The sequence below is a fragment of the Ischnura elegans genome, chromosome 2 (assembly GCF_921293095.1).
Source record: "Ischnura elegans chromosome 2, ioIscEleg1.1, whole genome shotgun sequence".
In the NCBI taxonomy this organism is placed as follows: Eukaryota; Metazoa; Arthropoda; class Insecta; order Odonata; family Coenagrionidae; genus Ischnura; species Ischnura elegans.
In genome coordinates, this window is record NC_060247.1 from 117,791,511 (window position 1) to 117,812,451 (window position 20,941).

Consider the following 20,941-nt stretch of genomic DNA (forward strand, 5'->3'; position numbering starts at 1 on the left):
TTTAAGGTACAGCATCATCGTAAAAAAGCAGAAGAAGAATTGGTATCGGTCACTCATGAATCAAAAAACTGATATAGACGCACTGGTAATTGATTCTGGGGCAAAACAGTTGGGGATGACTTGACCAGATAAAACCCTATTTTTCTGGAGGGGCACATAAGATAAGGGTGCAATAAATCGCAAATTCATTAACTCCATAGATATAAACACCATCGTCGGAGCCTCTGCCTAAATGAACAAAAATAGGTAGGAAAATGTATGAAGCTCTACAATTAGATGGACGCAACGCGTTTCACAATTAAAAGTAGCATTCAGCAAGTTCTAAGTACAATCATGAGGAATTCGTAATTACTCGAGCAAAACTCTATCAAGATCGTGGTTTTCATTTTGCTGGAGTTAATTGATGGCAAGAAATCAAAATTCTGGAGCGAAACATCTGGAATCAGGAAGATGGAGGACGCCGTGGGGGCATTTGAAGAGAGCATCGATTGAAAACAGAGAAGAAAACATTTAAGCAGCCATGTGTGATCAAAATGAAGGCCTCGGGGCTATTCTGTTCACGTCAACCATCCGTCAACGGATTCATGCCAGAGATGGGGGACCGTGAGGACGCTGGAGATGCCCCATCTAAATAAACACAAAAGGTTCCAAAAGCGCAACAGGGCCGATTACGAGGGTAATAAGGACGCGGTGCCATTGAGGACGTCCGCTTCCACAAAGTGCAACACTAGAGTCAAATTAAGGCCGGCCGACCTCTGGTTAAGAGCCTCCGTCCTCATAACCTTGACTGACTGACATTAGCTGTAGCCGCCGAACGAGGAAATTCCCGGACTACGAGAATCAATATCCACGAAGAGCAGAAGGAAAATATCCATCATAAACTAGTGCAGTATATCACGATTTTGCACTTTTATCTATCATTTGTATTTCAGGCGACCGCTATTAATCGACTGTAATATCATATTTAAAATGATAAAGCCAGCTGAGGCAGGTCGTCTCAAATAAATAGACAGTTTGAAGAGGAAGACATGCCATTCATTTCACAAGTTGACGACAAAACTATTAAGTGCTTTTAACATTAAAAGGAAGCATTATATCACGGAGAGACGACAATCAATGAGAAAACAATATCATCAATTGAACATAGACGCATCACGAGGCAAGAACGGAAATTAGACAAGGGTAAAAATAATGTTTGAACAAAGCCCACACTTAAGTCACTCAAATGACAAAACATATTTTTTCACTGACTTTAAGGTTACTCCAATTCTTTCACGATTGGCAAAGCAGAAACTAGAGCGTGTCATTATAAATTCTAAGCATACTTTTAAAATAGTTAACTGCTGGTATTATCTAAACAAAGTCAGAAATAACGCAACACTTCTAAAAAGATTCCGTGAAGAAAACTTTCCTATGGAATAAAGAATATAATAAACGCATTTCAAAACTAATTCGATGACAAAATACGCCGACTAGACATCCAAGCCCTCGACCAAAGGAAATAAAGCGTCAAAAACCGAGACTGGAGAGAAAGGGCGGATTGTATTCCCTGGCGATCCACCAGCCACCGTTGTTTCCCTTTGAACATCCCCACATGTTTTCTCGCTCACGACAACGGCCCCGGAAATCACACTCGTCCTCAAGGTTGGTTTCTCGTTCTTCCTCATTTGGCCACATCTCCTCCGTCTTCCGACCGCCGGGGCCTGCGAAGGACCGCAGCGAGAGAGTCCTCCCTTCTCGTTAGGCCATAATTACAGCGCATCCTCGCTCGTTATCCAGGGAATTGCGCGACGGAAACGTTCAGATTTCAGCGCAACAATGACTTCACCCTCCGCTGCAAAAACGAAATGAGAGCCCGGCGATGCTGCATAGCGGCGCTGATTAAAGGCGCTACCAGTCATTACCGTGGGTTCCCAGATTCCGAGAGAGTAACGTGACAAAGCTAGACCAATCGAATCATTCCTTTTTCACCATTCAAAAGGGGTGATCCCGCGTCCAGTCATGCTTTTCATGACCCACAAAGAGCCCACCACGAATCCGAAACTTAAATAAAACCGACGCGGAATAATATACGCTTCAACAATACGATCCGATTCAATGGAAGACAACAAAGTGTGTAACCCAGATTAAGCTTGACCTAGGTTGCACCGTAAAAACCGAGTGGACTATGAAGATATGAAATATCATGACAAGAATTAAAATAACTACATTTTACATAACTACATTTTACACAACTAATTTTCGTCCAAAAAATTCCTCTCGATAGATTATTTTCACTGGAAATTGAATAATTGTACGTCGGATGTAGAGCCTATTTCATTTGGAGATATGACAGATACCATGACATCATCAACTTCACGTACTATTATGACAATCATCCATAAGAATTATATCAAAAAAGAAGAGAACAGAAAAGAAAATCAATTACAATATCAGGTCATTGCCATAATTTTACCTAATATGCTCGAAAGACAAATTAGGCTTGACGAAAACAAAGAAGGATAGGGTCTCACCCTAAAGGTTGAAACGGGATTTGACTCATAACTATCGATTCGAGTTGACAGCCCTCAAACCTCTCGGCCGATTACCTTTGAGCAGTATAGCAAACGCTGCGGTTAAATAACAAAGCCACTAAATGCCAAGTCTCGAAAAACCCTAACGGCTTGGTTGGGCGTAAAATGGTAAAGTAACGGCCTACTCAAACGAGACCTGGAGCTGCGAAACAACGGGCAGCTGACTGACAGAAAGCCTTGCTCTATTTTTTTCACACTCGCCGAAAAAAACACGCGGACGAGTGCGACCGTATTACAAACCCGATACACGCGACGAAAAAGCATCATTTCGCGCGATCTGCACTCAACGGGGATGCGAGCTCAGCTGAGGGTGGAAAGAATTTATCACGGCGTGGAACGGTGGGGGGGGGGGGGGGAAGCGTGGCACGGCAATAAATTATGTTGAGGATGGTGGAATCCAAGGAGAGAGAGAGAGGAAAGGGGAGGGGGAATAAGATCGGGGAAGGGTTTCCGGGGGGAGGGAGGGAAGGGAGGGTGGGGGGTCAACCGAGGGGAGTGGCACGGGGTGGGCGTGGGAGGAGAGCCTCCCAAGAGGCAATGGCGCAATGCCTGCTACCCAGAACAATCCCGGAAGGCGCGTTGAGGCCGCTGTAAAGGAAACTTAGTAATGAATCATCCCTAAAGAGACCTGAGAGTGACATTGCAGTATCCATGCGTCAATGCATTTTCTACGGCGTTAATTTTACGCAAATTATATGGTTAAAAAAAAAACAAAATACTGCCGAATGAGCGTGGGTGATGCGCCCGTAATTATTATCCTCGGAAAACAACTCGGTACTCATTCTGTCGCCTCCAAATGGCTGATTCGGGTAAGTCTTAAAAAGCATTACACGTTTCTACGTTTCAAAGTCAACATTCCTCCATTACCGTCATAGAAAATGCCAGAACGGAACCTGGTGAAATTAGCGCAAAAACGACCGGGGTTCGGTCGATTTCGAAAAGACGGGTAAATTCGAGCGAAACTTTGGTACGCGCACGGTCGTAGTCATATCTTTTTTTTCATGCGTAACTCATCTGTGATTCGTTAAACCGTAAATCGTGGAATAGGACGCCTCGGAATAAAGAGTAAAGTGGATAACAAACGGATTTGAGAGGTAAACTCCGGAAAAGTCATCGACGCGGCTGAGAATTGACTCAATTTCAATTCCATGCTGGGGGCAGTTTGCAATTACAATTCTGCATAAGAATGATGAATGGGGTACAGTCCGTGCTATTTTTTTTCTAAAATCCCCCCAAAAGATGAGGTGCTAATTTAGGTACAAGAGTTAATATTGCTAATATTTTTCTATAGACAGGCCTTCCGTGGCAACCTCAAAGGAAACACAGACGAGAACGATTTTCGCCTCTTAAGCATGCGACCAAGACTGAAATGGTAAGATTGCTAATCACATGATCCCTGATGGACCTGATTGTCTAGCTCCAACGATAGCATTTGTTTATAAGTAGCCAATTGGAAGATTAAGCCAATTGTATTTAACATTCACAAAAAAGCAGAAGCATCAGGATATAAATGAATCAATTTTCAAATATTTCATTGGCTAGCTTTTTCCATTTCCCGCAGCAATGCTGAAGCTGTAGTATCTGTAATAGCTCAATGATTGCAGAAAGTAGGATCAAAAATTTTATCAAATACATATATTTGGAGAGGGCTGAAGAGTAGCATGCGGGCGATCAGCGGCCCAGAGACCACAGACCGCCGACCGAAACCGTGAGTGGGCCCACTCGCCCGAAATTACTCCCAAAATGCACAAGGATATTGATCACAAGAGGAAAAGAAAATTAAATTATAAATTTAAAAAATACCTACGATTCGCACCTTACACTCGTGCGCAATCCCATTCCAAGGATCTAAACAGATGGAGTAAATTTAGGGGTGAAAATTGCATGGTCTCAATCAAGAACGGCCATTGTATCATAGAATCCTTCCACATTAAGTGCCATTCACTGAAAACAGGTTCTGGCGGGGAGTGCGCCTATTCACATTATACGCCGGCCAATCAGTGGCGCACGAGCTGCGGGCAGGTGCGGGCACAGAGCACCAAACGGGAAGGGATAGGGAAAGGATCGACCATTAGAGAGGAATGTGGGAGAAACGCATGAACGGAATGCTTTCTAGGTCCACCGAACTACCCGAATCACCCACTGGCAGGCGAGGGAATTGTTTTCCGAGGATAAGAAATAAATACGGACGCATCACCCCGCTCATTCGGCCGTGTGTTGTATTTTTTAAACATATGATTTGCGTAAAACTTACACCATCGTCTTGAATTTTTCAGGGTACATAGGAATGCCCCATGAAAGAAATTGCTTATCACTCAAATATAAAAATGTTACACCTATGAAAATAATAATAGGATTACATTTGTATATTAGAGATACGACGAAATTGTCGAAAAATATCCACTCTTCGTATCCTGAAGATTTCAATATGACAGCGTCAGTATTGGCCATGTAATATGTCCAAAAACAGAAAAATCGAGCCGGCATGATGCTGGATCTGATATTCACGCCCATAGAAAAATGGATAACGGAACGGAAAACTTTATCAACTCATGACACTTGTGACAAGAGGGAAGACGATAATATAATATGATAAGATAAGACGATACCTACCATCACTGGCAATGAAAGCCCAATCCTACGCTGATAATGTAGTTATGGAGTTAATCTATTATTTACTCATTCCGGTACTTGTTCAGTAGCACTAAAACGACTAACGGATCAAATGAATCGACTAGCAGTTCCAATCTGCTTATCCCACACCCAGATTGTTTCACAACACCGGGAAGATTATTTTTTCCGCATATAGGTATTACCGTGAACTCTATGTCCGTGTATTGAGAACGTGCATGCACCCTTTCAGAGATAATATACGCAATGTATTATCGAAAGCATGCATCGCGCCATGCGAGTAAAAAATGAACACACCAAACCCCATTCCTGTAGCACTTGGTAAGACTGAATAAAACACTGAGGTGAGACTGCGAAGGCTGACACGCTACAAACGTAATATTTATGGATGAGTGGACCAACGAATTACAAAAATCTATACTCTGTACTTGGCTACCCAACTTCTGTATCAAGTTGAAAACTAATTACCGTGAATACTAATTGCACTAATAAACTCGCAAAATGACTGCTGTAGAAATAAATATCGTATTCAGAAGCATTCTACTGACCACGGTATCCATAAACAAATAATACATAAACTTCGATTCGATAAACAACTTCAGTTTTAAATATTATCACTTCTAATTTCTCTCGCATCTAGATCGATTTACACGACAAGAATTAAAGTAAACCCTTGCATCAATAAAATTGCATCTTGCGATGCGGCGATTTTCACGAACGCTGTCGCAATTGCTTGAGGCTTTCGCAGAAGGTGGGAGAAACAAAAACTCCTGACAAAAAAACCCTAAACGTATGCAGTGCCTATCAAGTGCCTTTCAAGCCTAGTAATAACTATGACCATCTTCTCTCATTTCGGGATGGATAGAAACAAGTATAAAGATCCGCTTCGTTGTCGTGACATTTGCCGATTCGTCAGCGCTGAATCTGAGGCTTCTACGAGGGGCGTGTAGGAGAAGGATACGACCCTAATTGCGAGCGGAGTCTCCCTGTAAAGAGCTTTCTGGGGGCCGAGTCACTGAGGAAAGTGGGCATGGGTGTTGAGAGGGAAAGAAATGATATGAATGGCGGGCGGCTCAGGGCGGTGGACTAACGACGCTGCGAGTCTCATCTCTCTCGGCCGCTTCTCATTTCCTCCGGCCGACAACAACAAAGGGACCCGCTCTTCCCGGCGTCCACCCGCGTCAGCCCCGGGACACGCCCACCGCTTGCAAGCAAGGAACTGGGCTCCCATTTGAATAGGCCGGGCTCACAAGAAAGGGTACGGGTAGGCCGAGGAAGTCAAAAGGATGGACGAGGGGTCGGAAGGGGGGGAAGATTTATGACCGTGAATTCCAGTGGAGAACCCGATCCCCAGTTTTCACCTGAGCCGTGGGATTTTTCTCCCTCGCCCGGGGGGCCAAGGAATAAAAAATCCGCGTTCCGTGGTGGGTCGCCGAGGTGGATAACAGGTGATCGGGGGAATGAGGGCCAATTTGCCCATCACCTGTCGTTTGATTCAACAGCTGAGGGCCGGGGGGCGAAAAGCCGCCTTCTGCGGGGCGACACTTATCCACACCGGCCCAGCTTCCGAAAGAGCTGAACACCTTCCACTTCGGATGCTACTGATGGGACTACAGCTCAACAATTCTGTATTTACGCGAAAATAGTAAATAATTCCTTCCTTAAACAACTCTTAAGCAGTTTTTCTCCAACAACAGCATACAGTTTTATAATACATTAGCTGCTATACTCATGAATACAAATAGCTTTCTAATACGAGTATTAAGAGCCTAAAGAAGCACAAATTATGCGGGTTACGATATTGATTTCAGCGATGAGTGCAGCTATAGGTTTTACGTCCGGTTATCCAAAACTCCCGTGCGGATCAAAATCGCTCCTTCAATGGGGGAAAACGGTTAACTAATCTACTACTTTTCGTGCATCCCGAAGGGTTACACCCGCAAGCGTTGACAAACTGCGTTTCTGATTACCATATTCATCACTATGGAGGAGCGGTCTGCCTCCTAATCCCTCATAAATGTGTCACAGACAAATACTACTACTGATATTAACCGATTATTCAACGACCCTTGTTGCCATTCCCAAAAATATTTCTTTTTAATCCCATACCACCGAAAACAGCACATAATGGCCTATTACATCGAGGCTCCTTCAATAGTTCAGCTATTGCACATGCACGAACAACCATACCCTGGGTAAGGACCACCTACCTAGTCGTGACTCGAACCCGCGACCTCTAGTTTGGCAGGCGAGGACTACCCCGCCGCCACCGACGTCAACCAAATATTAGCTAGGAATTATGATAACGGGTCTTCGTATTTCAGCGCAGGCAAATAGGAATCAGTACGTTTAATTACGGTCCATTCACATTTCGTTTATATATTTAACTTACATTGTCGTTCACAAGGCTCGTTTCTGTCACCCTAAATTAGGGTCCCGTGAGTTTCCTAGATGACTAAACAATCAGAGAATTTTCATACAAACAAATGGAAGAGCCACGATGATACGCTAAAGCGAAGTGCTTTTGATGCTCGAGTACACAATAATGAATACGATCCACTTCGATGCGGTGTATCAACTGAAAAAAATATTAGTGGAAAACTAATCATCGCAGAGGCGGATGATAAGCACCGGCAATAAACCTAAGTGGTTCCAGGGGCGCAGTCAGGAATTAAGATTAGGGGGGTTTAAGGCGTAACTAATACTGGGGTGTCTGGGGGTATGGAATACCCGCCAGGGTAAGGGGAAAGTGCGGGGGCCCTTCCCAGAAAATTTTTAGAATAAATACTGAATTTTACGGCATTCTGAGAGATATTTTATAAATCCTTACACTATTATATAAGTAATATAAATGCAATTAAGTAAAATAGATTTAACTGAAAATTTTCTCTTAGCTCTGAGGGGGGGTTTGTCCCCCAAAACCCCCCCTTGCTGCGCCACTGAGTGGTTCCACATGCTGTCTTCCGAAGTAAATTGCATTCTATTCCACCCACATAAACATTTATAGTCCTAAATATTAACAATATTGCATTTTTAGGGCTGAAAATCTAGTAGGTATCTATGCATCATTTGCACGGAAGAGTTTATAATTATGCAAGCACAACCAGTGGCGGATTCAGGATAGGGACAAGGGTGGGGGGATGCTAAGTAGTGGGTAACCTCGTAGCAGTACTGGTGGTCCGAACAAAATTAGCATTCCCTCTAGTGTAAATTGGGGGCCCTCCCCAGAAAATATCCAAGGAGGGATAGCCCCCTTAGCCACTCCTCCCCCGACAGATAAGCCAGTGAGCACAACACGGTTCCACAGCTCCCTTGTATGTTCCTGGTAAGCAGAGGTAGTCGATTCCAATAATCCAGAGGAACGATCAAATACACGAATACACCGACAGGAAACACGAGTCTACGTGTCCCACCTTAACATGCCATAGACCCGACCCATGCATAACGCCCTTTTCTTAAATCATAGCAGCTCATAGGATGGACTACGAAACATGAGCATACTTATATAATAAGAGATTTCTCACGAAGGGATCACAAGTAATCGTCATATCCAAACTGAATTCCCACCATTTCAAGATGCTCCGGAAACGAGGAAAAGAATCATTTTTCAACTTCATCAGTGCATTAGATGATTCCTTATTCCACGAACGTAGGGTTCTCGAGGCGTCACGCAGACATGGCACAATGGAGGCGAACAGCCCGACCTCGACTTCAGAATCATTCAAGGCCCCACCTTTAACTCTACCCATGGCCCAACCATTTGTAAACATTGAAACCGACTCAAAAGTTTCCCGCGAATCACAATCCAAAAACTCCATCTCTACAAATGCTCCTAATGATGCCTTAATAACCGAAATAAAAAAAAATTAATACCACAGAAAAGTTAAAAGGAAGACTTGAACGAGGAAAAATGTGATGCGAGAGCAAACGCAGAAATAAACCACTAGGCAAAAATAGTGGATTTCATTCCGGCCAGAAAATTATCAACGCTCTCGCTTACCGTCTTTAAGTCTCAATTTTATCAGATAAATCGTGAAAAGATAGCTGGGGGATCTTTTTAAACGATATTACTGACTGACGTTAAGGCCGCTGTACACGGCGAATGATTTCATTCGCATGATCATTCAGCATGATCATTCACCGTGTATAGCGGCCTTTAGGCACGTGAAATTTCTGATACCAGGGAAGTTTATACTATATAATGTGGGAGACTACTCATTTCCAATGACACACTCAATTGTATGCTCACTGAAATAAAATGAATACACATGAACAGAACCTAGCTGGGATCAAATATTATAATTAATCATTAAACATATGGTTCACTATTTAATTTTGTTGTAACTTTTTTATAAAAGCTAACTTTTATAAATGAAAATTTTGCATAAACTGATTCAAACGTAGCTTCAGTGACAACGTAACAGTTCATTTTATTCGTTACATTTTGGTGATTGTCGATCAGTTCGAATTTGAGAAAGAAACTTGTCCAACAGAGAGGAAAATAAAACGATTTATAATAATGTAATATAGCAGGTCAGTTGTGCCAAAATGCAATGAATAATTCCGGAAGAATGCATCCAAACAAAAGGAGTGTATCGGCCGCCCAAGCATCGGAATGCAACCTCAGACGAGAATACACGAGACAACACGAAGATGATGTCCGCGAAGGCAAGAATGACTCCTCGGCGACATCGCGTTATCCATATCAGAGTGTTTGTTGAACATGATATAGAGGGTCACCAAAAACCTCTGACTGGTAACGAGGGGAAGTAGCTCGTTATTTGTTCAAGGTGACTGAAAAAATAACTTATGACTTGAAAGAATTAGAAACATTAACCCGTTACTTTTTCAGAAAAGCAATTTTTAACTTTAAACAGCTACCTTTTAGAGAGATTTAAGTAAATTAATAAACGATTAACTTTAATCAGTTAATGTTTTCGGTAACTTTTCCAGCACTGGCAACAAGAAATTCATAGTTCATATTTTGCAGAAAGCAAACAAATGTGATTCCCAAAAATATATGAACAGTGAGCTGTGCTTCGGTGACCTCAACACAGCCCAAAAAATTGAAATGGATGTGATCATACGAGCAATGGCGGAGAATAGTACACAACCATCAGAGAGCTTATCGTACACATTCGAACTAACAGCTTAAACCGGTCGCTTTTGATATGAAGTGGTTGGAATTCATTACAATCATAAAGCATTTCAAAGCAGGTGAAAGTCTAAAGTTCTGATTATGCTCCGACAAATCACTGATTTTTGCATGATATCAGTCAGGATGTGTTGGACGTTATTAACATTAGTTAAATGTGAAATTGCAATATTTACACTGAATTTATTTTATCAAGACGTGTTTCGTTGTTGGAAACGTTTTATAACTTCGAAAAGAGCCGTGCGAAAATAAATTCAGTGGAAATACAGCAACAATATCTCATTTAACTAACATCACACGTCACTCAAACTCAAAAGTTGACTTTACGCATCAAATAGACAGCAATTATTGCGTTCGTTGAAGAAAATTGGATCGAACTTGACCGAGCATCAAATAATTGTACAATAGGGTTGACATCGATATTAATTTGGCTGGCCCTATGCAATTTATTACCCCACTGTAATCGAAGACACGATCGCATAACTTCCTCATCTTTTCATCGTCGCTGATTGGGGTTGACATCCAATGTAGCTTAAACCACAAGTGAGGAATTTTAAAAACATACGCACTATGAAAGAAATGCCATGAAACACCTTAATGTATCTTTAGATATAACATATGATTACTGAAACTGAATTTATTTAAACCACAGGGGAAACGAGACCCTGGTCGGTGTTAATGCGGTAGAAAATAAATACTATCTATGGTTGCTCCACTGCAAATTTCCATTAACTGGAGGCCGGGCATTTGGGCAATCGCTAAAATTCCACGAAGCATCAAGTAAGGATAGGGGCCCGTCTTCTGCGCAATTTTATCATTCCGAATTAACAACGGCTTACTTGGTTGAATTAAAATAATATCATTTTTTAACGAAACCTTTGAGTCAAAGTCAATACTTTCAATATGCAAATTTTTAACGCTACCCTTCACAGTAGTTCCCTAACAAAAATAAACGTAATACTCTACCCTTGAGACGAAAAACTCACATGTAGCCTCGATACATCTATAAAAGGGAGCAGGGGTCCGCTAAGTCACCCAAATTACATCACGTATTTCACGAACGACCCCTAGCCTATAAGAATCAAGCGAGTCACTAATATCAGCATTCAGGTCATGCATTTGCAATAAAACATCGCATGATTCCCCTCCGCGATCCGCCACATCCGACCCCATTCATTCCGTTGAATATACATTGCTCCAAATCACGAACCTACGGTTGGCGCAACAATAAAGTCAATCAATCCGGAGGAAGAAGAACAAAAACGATTTACTAGGTGCTCAAAACATTTTACAAAGCTAAATTTGTATTACCCAGCGAAAAAAAATATCCTCCGTCCATTGGCGATAGAACCAATATGGGTAATTTTGCGTTCGACCACGCAGTGCATAAAAGAGGACTCATGAATCCCGATCACACGGTCGCACTGTGTCTCATTCTTGATGTAAGTCTCTTTACAAACCATACGATTGACCTGCCTATCAAATATAAGCATCGCTGGAATATACAAATGCGAAAATAATTGAGTAAAATTTTTATATTACAGATACACACAAATTTGGACTAAAACAGTAAGGGTCTGCAATAGAAAAAATTTCGAGATGATAGCGTAGCCTTAAAAACAAGTAATTAAGCCGTGCCAGCCGTTGAAGATCACGAGTTCCGAGTTTTAATGACCCCACTAGATCCATTTCCGTCGCAAATTCATAACAGCAACATGCAATTGCGATTTAAAGCACAGAAAACAAGAAAGAAGTGAATCGCCGCCCCCTCTCTGTACGTGACTAACATACTATACGCCTGTGAGCTTGGCGATTATGAGGTCAGCTCCTATCACACCATATTTGCCGTAGATTGCAATGCGTACGAATTTGCTTCATCTCAATTGTCGCCTTCCCTTAAATCTATAGATAGACTCCATCCTTTTGAACGTTATATAATTACGCACTGAAAGACCACGAATAAGCAATAATACTGCGTCGAAGAAGACTGCGATGTCAAAGTGCAAGGGTTATCGCCTCATAAAAACGCTGGGTGGTCCCAATAAAAACTACTAAAATGTAATCCGACCATTTTGAAGTATTTCTTAGAAGATGAAGCATCATAGGCATGCCTAAACAATTCATAAACATGCAGGCGTGAACCTAAATCTCGGTAAGTCATTCTCCCTCATTACACCCGCATCTAGAATAACTGAAATCTTCGGCAATCACAGTTCGGCCTTGAATATTGAAATTAACATTAAAGTTGCTCTAGTGAGAATATTAATCGATGAATGACTCCCATACATTAGTGAATAAAGGTATAATGTAGTAAATAATGTTAAAACTAAGAGGATCCAATCATTACAGCAATCGCTCCCGGCGATTCAAAAGGAAAGAATTAAAAAATATAAAAGTGCGCATTAAAGAAATGTTTTCAATCGTAGCAACGGGCTTAAATTTAATCCTCGGCTAATTTTACGCAAGGAACCCTCGACTTGGAAGAGGCACAAAGGCAGAGTTTTAAGCTTGTTTTGCAGATGGGTAATTTTAGTGGCTACACGGAACAAAATTAGCTGAATGTAAACACACTTATGCTTGTCTGCCAATGCAGTCTCAGGAAAAATCTTCGAATATATCAGAACCATATATGAAATAACTATTTTAAAGTAGAAATGACAAAATTATAATTGTGACTTAGAAGGCTAGACTAGAAGGAATCGTATACAAAACTTCCAAGTTCTCCTTTTCCGGTTACACGGAAAATATTAAAATTATTTGCTGGAAGAAACATAAACTGACGACACAATGAGAGAAACAATAAATACATTATTATAAATATCAAATCGCGAATCATTCCGCGATTCATTTATAGGGACGGAAACGATAGTCTTAAACTGTGGCTTACTCGGGCAAAACGTAATTCCTGGGTGAATTCTACCCCACAATAGGATTGGCTTATTTAATTAGAGCATTGAAAGCTACGTTTTCATTTTTCAGCGATCATCAGAAAAGAGAAGACTAGTCCGTGTTTTTTTTCCAAATCAGAAAATGGACCTAAATGCACCCATGCGATTGAAATTCCGGAAGAAACTAACATAATTTAAATCCACGATGATGTATACATCACTCTATTATTTATTGACACCAAGGAATACGCAACTAAACGAACCGCAGAAGAATTGGACGACAGAGACACGCAATTCACGATGAAAAATTAAAACCGTGGAAAATACAACGAGAAGAAAGTAACGGTTAATGGGATTCTGGGAAAAAATAGAGTGGGTGACCCACCCGAAGAGGGCAGACGAGACTTGGAACGGTACCTGAAGAGCACCCGAGAGACGGCTACCGAGGAGGAGCTATCAGAAGAACTAGACCACCCGGATGAAATAATGGAAATAAAGACGCTATTAATCGGCCATAGACTAGCACGATGTCAATGCTTCGATCACAAGACAAACTGAGAAAGGCAGCCCACGGAAACGCCTTCCCCTCAACCACCACTCCGTTCCCAAACACAAACTTCATCACCATGATCGCTGATCGACAATTTTGAGAATGGTTTAAAGCAGCTCTCCAAGCAATCCGAATACCAGCAAATCGTTTCATACCAACGTGCGTTTTTCCTAACATCCTCTGAAACTCGAAGTATGAATCTCACACATGACGATCCTTCTTTCCACTTTATCCTGGATGGTGATATTCATCAGCCCTTCATGTTTCACGAGGTGGTCGATGAAATTATGCCATATCCTATGATGATCTCCTGTCTTACGATGAAGAATTCAACGGCCGAATTCAAAATCCCGTTCAAAATTGGCGGCTACAAGAGGATAGCGTATAATCATATAAGGATTTAGCATCCTTGAACCAAAGGCCATGATAACAAGAACGATTCGTTCATTCTAAGTAACAAGAATAAGTTCACACTTTGCAGCGATCGTTAGAAAAAAGAAGGCCATCCCGTGTTTTTTTAATAAGAATAAGGGTAAAAATACACTGCCATGCAGCATCTCTGGCGACGACTGAGGAAATGAGGATCAAACTTTCTACAGACGGAAGACAACTTTGACGAAATATGTATATTCACTTTCATTCACAAATGTTTGGGGTTTTATTCGGTAAATTAATAAATCGTTTGTGAATTGAGCTCATTTTAACTGATCAGATTTTTACCCGAACAAAGTCTAAATATAATACATCATTAAATCAGATAGCAACATTCTAAATACGCTTTAGAACCTAATATGAAAACAGTCAACAATACCCAATATTATTAATATCGCGTATTAACTACCATTAATTCTACCAAAAAAGTTGAAACATGTATTATTCCCTGCCAGTCAAGTTATTAAATAAAAAGGAAACACATATTTCACAAAAAACGCTTCAATTAGGTAACGTGCTGACATTCAGATTAAAATTTTGGCAGATAAAAACATCAACTGAGAGATATATGCTTCGACGACCTTGTATCTATTCATCGTAAACGCCCAAGACTTGACAAACCAGGTCGAACCTACGGCCAGAGAGCATCGGTACAGATGGAAACCCAAATATAGGCACCGAAAATGCGCTTAACTGGTTTCTCCAGATGGAATTTCAATAATGATAGCTGTGCCCGGAGGAGTAAACCAAATCGACCAATGGATTACAAAAGACAAATCCAATAAGCTAAGAAAGGTTAACTTGAGTACTGCATGGATTTTAAAGTCAGTATTGAATAATGAAACACTCGAAGGAAATTAATTTACCAAAAACTAAGCCTTTTCTTATCTATATCGCTTGTTACGTAGTTGAAAAGTCAAGTTGCATGACTAATTTGTTTTCAATACGACAAAGGAGAGTAAAAAGACGATAAAATAATGCCAATGTTGATAAATAGGAGAGGAGCATTTTTCAAAAGTATTCGCACATACCTACACTGCACACTATTCGGGTTTACCTACTTCAAAGACGACATGGAGTAAAAATAAAATTCAAAGACTACGTATGATTAATTACAGGATTTCGGTCTGCTTCGGCAGATCTTTATTGAGACAGGAAAACCTCAAGACAAATTTTCCCTGATAACACTCCATGCTGAAACAATTTCGCATTCAAAAGAAGCAATAGCTTATTTGCTTCAGATGACGAGATATCGAGCAGAAATAGTGAATGAATCCTCAGGCTCACTATAAAAACTTGTGGGCTGAAAATAAAATCATTGTGGTTCTCAAGGAAGGTCTGCACAAGGCGGGAAACTTGCAGAACACGCGGACAGCAAAGCTAATGGCCTGAGCACACAGTAGTTGAGGATGCTCTAACCTCCACGGCCGAGAGGAGAAAAAATAACGAGGAATGTGAAGCACAATGTCGATTCAAGAAGGTACAGCGGCTTGATACCGCCACGACGCAGAGGATTTTCTAACGATGACTAATTTTTCAGTTTTAATGGTAACTTGTCGAGGAAAAAACGCCTTGTTTTGATCTAGGAGGAGGAAAAATCCACTTAGAAGGAGCACATGCGCTTGTGAAGAGTCGTTCCTCAAGGCACTTGCGGGCTATTTCCCCTCTTGGTCCTCGAAAGGCAGCCAGCCTCTTCCACCACCACTCCTCCCTGGTCCGAGCGCCGCTGCCAGATCTACACCGACTCCGAAAAATACTAGGCGCAGGGAGGAGCAGGCGATGGCACAATGACTCCGTTTCACTGAAGGCAGGCGGGGGCGGGCGGAAGATGCACTATTTTTTTAACTTTCAAAACAACTGGCGATTTCATGCGAATAACTTGCATCTAATCGAAACCACATGTGTAGTCAATAAATTAAAATGAAAATAAAATACTAAACCGCAGCGTTTAGTATCAACAACGTATATTTTTCTCCTCACTGCTGAAGAGATAGCAAAGGTGCTTTGTAACGATAACAAAGATAATCCCAAAGTGGAGATAAATGGGAGAGTGAAAGCGATTTCCTCTAATCGGGCTGAGATAGTATATTTACGGGATATCCACAGTTATCAAGACATTAAATCGTAGAGGGACCGTAGTAGCCTGGTGGACTATCTACCGACCGCAGGGTCCCGGGGTCGTAGCCCGGGTGAGACGATCGGTCATCCCTGACCAAATTCTACTCAGTTCGAGGTGTCACAGAGAAATTCCATGCTCAGAATTACTCCATCACTTTCATTCACCATGATGCAAAGACAAATGTTCAACAGAAAACAACTTATTTTGTAGAGGTTTTTTGAGGGGTTTTTGTTATTCAACGCGATTGACGGGATGGCTAAATGGAAAAACGAACCCGCTCTGATTCCGTTAAGATAAACAATCGGTTGCACACTTCTTACACGCCAAATAACAGTTAAATCAATTTGGAAATATCAAAAACTCGTAAGGAACAACACTGTTTCAAATTCATTGATACACTCGATAAATACTCTGCCATTAAAATAAATAAATAAATGAATGAATATGATCAGCAGTAAACACTGAAGAAAGGGTAAAGACGCATAAAATGTCACAAGAAAGATCGAGGAGAGCGGACCCTGAATGCATCCTTACACGAGGGAAAAAAAGAATTGGCGACGGGCTAGCTCGTAGAGTGGAAAAGATTTGGCAACAAGGCAATTTTCGAGCAAGGTGTAGAGTTCAATAGTAACCTTTAAAAGGACCGCATATTTACCTTATTCATTATGATAACATTTGCACCTCATGAAACGACCTTTTATGCTGCAAATACATAATCTCAGACGACTTACAATACGGAATCTAAGTATTCATGGGTTATGCTGGAGTAGCTACACAGCTTACACTTCTTGCTCGAAAACTAGCCGTCGTAATACCATTACCTCGAATTAAAAGGAGGAATAATAGACTATAGTATACATGAAACCCTAAAACACAAGAGTACGCTGTTCCTAGAAGTGTTCAAGATTTGAGAAATAGTTTAAGTTAGTACAACTTAAAATCAATTCCTTACATGCTGAGAGAATGCAAATTTATTTCTTGATTAAGTCAGGTTCGCAAGAAATAATTAAAACTGAGATTGATTACAAAGGAGAATAACACTGAGGAGGCGCTTAGCGAATGACGAACACAAGAATATTAAGTTAGATAGGCATGTTTTAGTAATCATACAACAGAAAAATAGCTACAGGCTAACTTCCAGAACGCCGGGGACAAAGGAGTCGCAAGTGCAAACCTATCACTAGAATAATTACTGAGACACTAATCGTTAATTCCATATCATCCCCTCTGAGTTTTAGTTTCCTAATCAATGTGTTGTATGGAAGTTCTTAGCTATGCAGGAAAGCTTACACAAAATTTCCTCCCGTTCATGGCTTTCACACTACAAAATTGGTGAACAAAAATAAACAATATACAGAAATAAAAATGGATACATGGTAACCCTCCCGGAGCTGGACTGAGTTCCATGAACCTGCACAAAAACAGGGGCGTATTGGACTTTAACAAAACTCAAAAGCTCACAATTACCAATAAAGTTCTCCACCATAAACACAGCTACATAAGCTAGAAAAAGACTATTCCTTGAAGAGATATTGTGGGGATTTTGATCTTCATTACAAGATAACCGACTAGGCGAGTTAAACAACATAAGTGATGTTAGATCAACTTTCTACCAATCGTTCTAATGATTGACGGAAAACAGAGGAGGGATTGATACTACTTATGGGTAAAAATTGCTATGAATGCTGAAAGAGGAAAGAATACAATTTCAGGTCGGATGAACTAAAAAAATATGTACAGAAGTGTGGCATATGGCAAAACCCATTCAAACTAGCAAAGAATGCAAATAGCGTGAATAACTGGGCACTTAAACAAGCGTGTTAAGTATTTAGTTATACATATAAGTGTGAAGTAATACAATTTTTTTATACTTTTAAATGCAATGCAGTATAGACAAACAATATTTACCGGATAATATTCCTTGTGCCACTGCAATAAAGCAAACAATGACAATGAAATTCACTGACTACACAGTAAATTAAGTTATACCATAAAAGCACAGTAGAAAAATGACTCAATAATTCAGGATCACACCTTAAACTTTTTGCATGAACTGGGATTGCGATCAAATACAGAACATCAATGCAAAGTAATCGGTAACAATAACCTCTGAAGATCAACAACATTCAATAACTGTAACAAAGCATTCCTACATAATCTGCGTAAAACAGCAACTTTGCACATTATACGTTGAAACATTTCTCACATATTTAAGATAATAATATTTTTATACACAATGCAAAATTCTAATTCCGAGTTCGAACTCCACTCGGTTTATCTCACTCTAAAACAAAGAAAGATTCTAGCCAGTCACAGAATGGATACAGGAGAGAACACGGATAAGTATCTTAATTCGTGAAACGTTATCTTACTTCTCAAATAATTTAAACTAAGCAAGGAATAAGAAATTCTTCATTGGCAGCCATGTCATTACAATACATCCTAATGCACTGATCTTACCTGTTGTTGAGCCTTTGTGTATCCGACTAGGAGTACACCGAACACAGTTAGATATATCATAAGATTCATCACCACTTCCTTAAAACAGTTCTTATGTTGGAAATCACCGACACAGGTATAAGCACAGTGTACGTATCGTCCACTTTTTTGGCACAACCTCTCACTCCTTCGGCAGCACTTAGATCAATGAAAACTCAGTGTCAGTCAACCGATGTAGTTCCATGGCACTCAGCAGAATATCCCTACGCTCTGCGTCACATCCGGTTGTTCCGATGTTCCGCTTAGTTAGCAGAAGGAAATTTGTTGACAAATTAACTATCATGTAAATATGGTTAATTTCTATAATTATGAAAATGTTTTTGCGAAGTACTTTCAAGAAAACGTATGGATAATATCCTTCGGGTGCAATTAGCTCGTACACTGAAGAAATGCGTATTATTGTGGTGTCTTTTATCAGGTTAGCAATGGTCTTTTTCATTTCTTCCTGATATTAATTTACCGTCGGAGAAATTAGCCTCTGTGCTTCATTCCTCAAACAAATTTCAGTTTTCGGGCTGCGCAGAACTATTACTTTTCGTTTTGGCTTGTCTTTTGTAATGAATTAATTCAATTTCGAATTCTGCGATCCAACTTACTTCAAAAATTGACAGGTAAACATCGCATACTTCTTTATTTTTCAGTGTTATGCTGTTTAAGGGAATTAATTGATCGCATGTATAATTCTAGGTACGCATAAAATATACCGCCTATGATTTTTGTTTAATGTAAATACGGTATCTGTAGGTAGTGATATTTAAACTGATTTTAGGGTGCTAAACCGGCTTGTGAATATATAATTCTGAGTGACACGCGGAGCAACTGAGTAAATTATGACCAGTAGAATTATCAATATGGCCAGTAGAATAGTTTTCTGACATCAGTATAACCGTGGGGAATCATTAAAATGAGCTATTGCCTTAATCTTGAATAAAAAGTTAAATTCTTCAGTTTCTGTCATCTTCACATTTGATGTAGCTACTGGTTGGCTGTAACATGTAGTTAATATTTTGTTGAATTATATGGTTGCTATTCAATATGATTTTTCTGTCTAAAATTGGCTTTTTCGTCAAATTCCCTGAGGGTTGAGCTTGCCTACAGTCGTTTAGATCCTCCAAAAACTCTTTGAACTACAAGTAAGATTTCAAATCATGTTAGAAACATACTCGTCATTCGTTTGTTGATCTGGTAGATCCTTAGTACATTGATGTATATGGTAGTATATTCTACTGGAGTATTAGTGAGTGTTAGCTTAGGATCAGAGAGAAATCTACTGTTCCAGTACACTACCTCAAATTTACATGAGGAGGTGTAGCATTTTCCCTTTTGCTGTTCAATTGAATGGCGTACTAGACTTATCAAAGTGGCAATGCCAATCAAAATTTCTGAAATAATTATGTAGCGAGGCACTTAAGTAATACAATGTAACAACACTGTAATTACAATGAAAACTCGATCCTCTGTAAGGAGTTTCCTCTCCTCCAATCAACAAATAACTTTGGGTTGTTTTGTAGGTTCTTGTGAGTTTCTATTAGTATTTAAGGAATATTATTTATTATAATCATTTAAAACTTCATGTAAATATAGTAAAAGTAGTTTGATCTTTAAATTTCACCTTTCTTTAAGTTTTACTGAGACCACTCAAATTCTACAGTCACTAGATGAGTCAGGAAAAGTTGCCATAAGTCAGAAAAAGTTGAGTTAACCATACCCTTTGGTGGACTACATAGTGCAAAATATGAGAATAAGGAGAAAAGGATTCTAGCAGACATTGAAGACGAAGAGAGGGCAGGACGGCCACTGAGGAGAAATCACCCATATAATAACAATAAATAAATATTATCTATCGTCATTAGTTGAAGTCAGCCCATTGGCCAGGCGTCACTTTAGACACTTAGGCAGGTAGATTAGATAGCAGTTTTACAAATGTCAGCCTGACCTACTCTTTACTTGACAAATGTCTACTCAGGGTGTCCCTTTTTATTTAAAAAAAATACAGTTAAGATTTCATTGCATTTCCTTAATTACTAATATAATGAAGAAAAACCAGCTTTAACCCTGTAAATCCAAATTCAGAGATTCAAAACTAATTTTCAA

The 20,941-nt window shown here is 40.2% G+C and overlaps 1 protein-coding gene across 2 annotated transcripts in view; it reads right to left on the minus strand.

Moving 5' to 3' along the window:
• The window catches only part of LOC124154477 (syndecan-like), a 112,163-nt gene extending 93,132 nt beyond the window's left edge, over positions 1–19,031 (minus strand). Inside the window, exons 1-2 of one of the 2 annotated variants that reach the window (XM_046528232.1) lie at positions 18,809–19,031; positions 18,257–18,277 (exon numbers count right to left, since the gene is read on the minus strand). In XM_046528232.1, coding sequence (XP_046384188.1) covers positions 18,257–18,277; positions 18,809–18,877 — 90 coding nt within the window. In that variant the 5' untranslated portion in view covers positions 18,878–19,031. The remainder of the gene's footprint in view (positions 1–18,256; positions 18,278–18,808) is intronic. The other variant, XM_046528233.1, reaches the window with a different exon arrangement.
• Between the last annotated feature and the right edge of the window lie 1,910 nt (positions 19,032–20,941).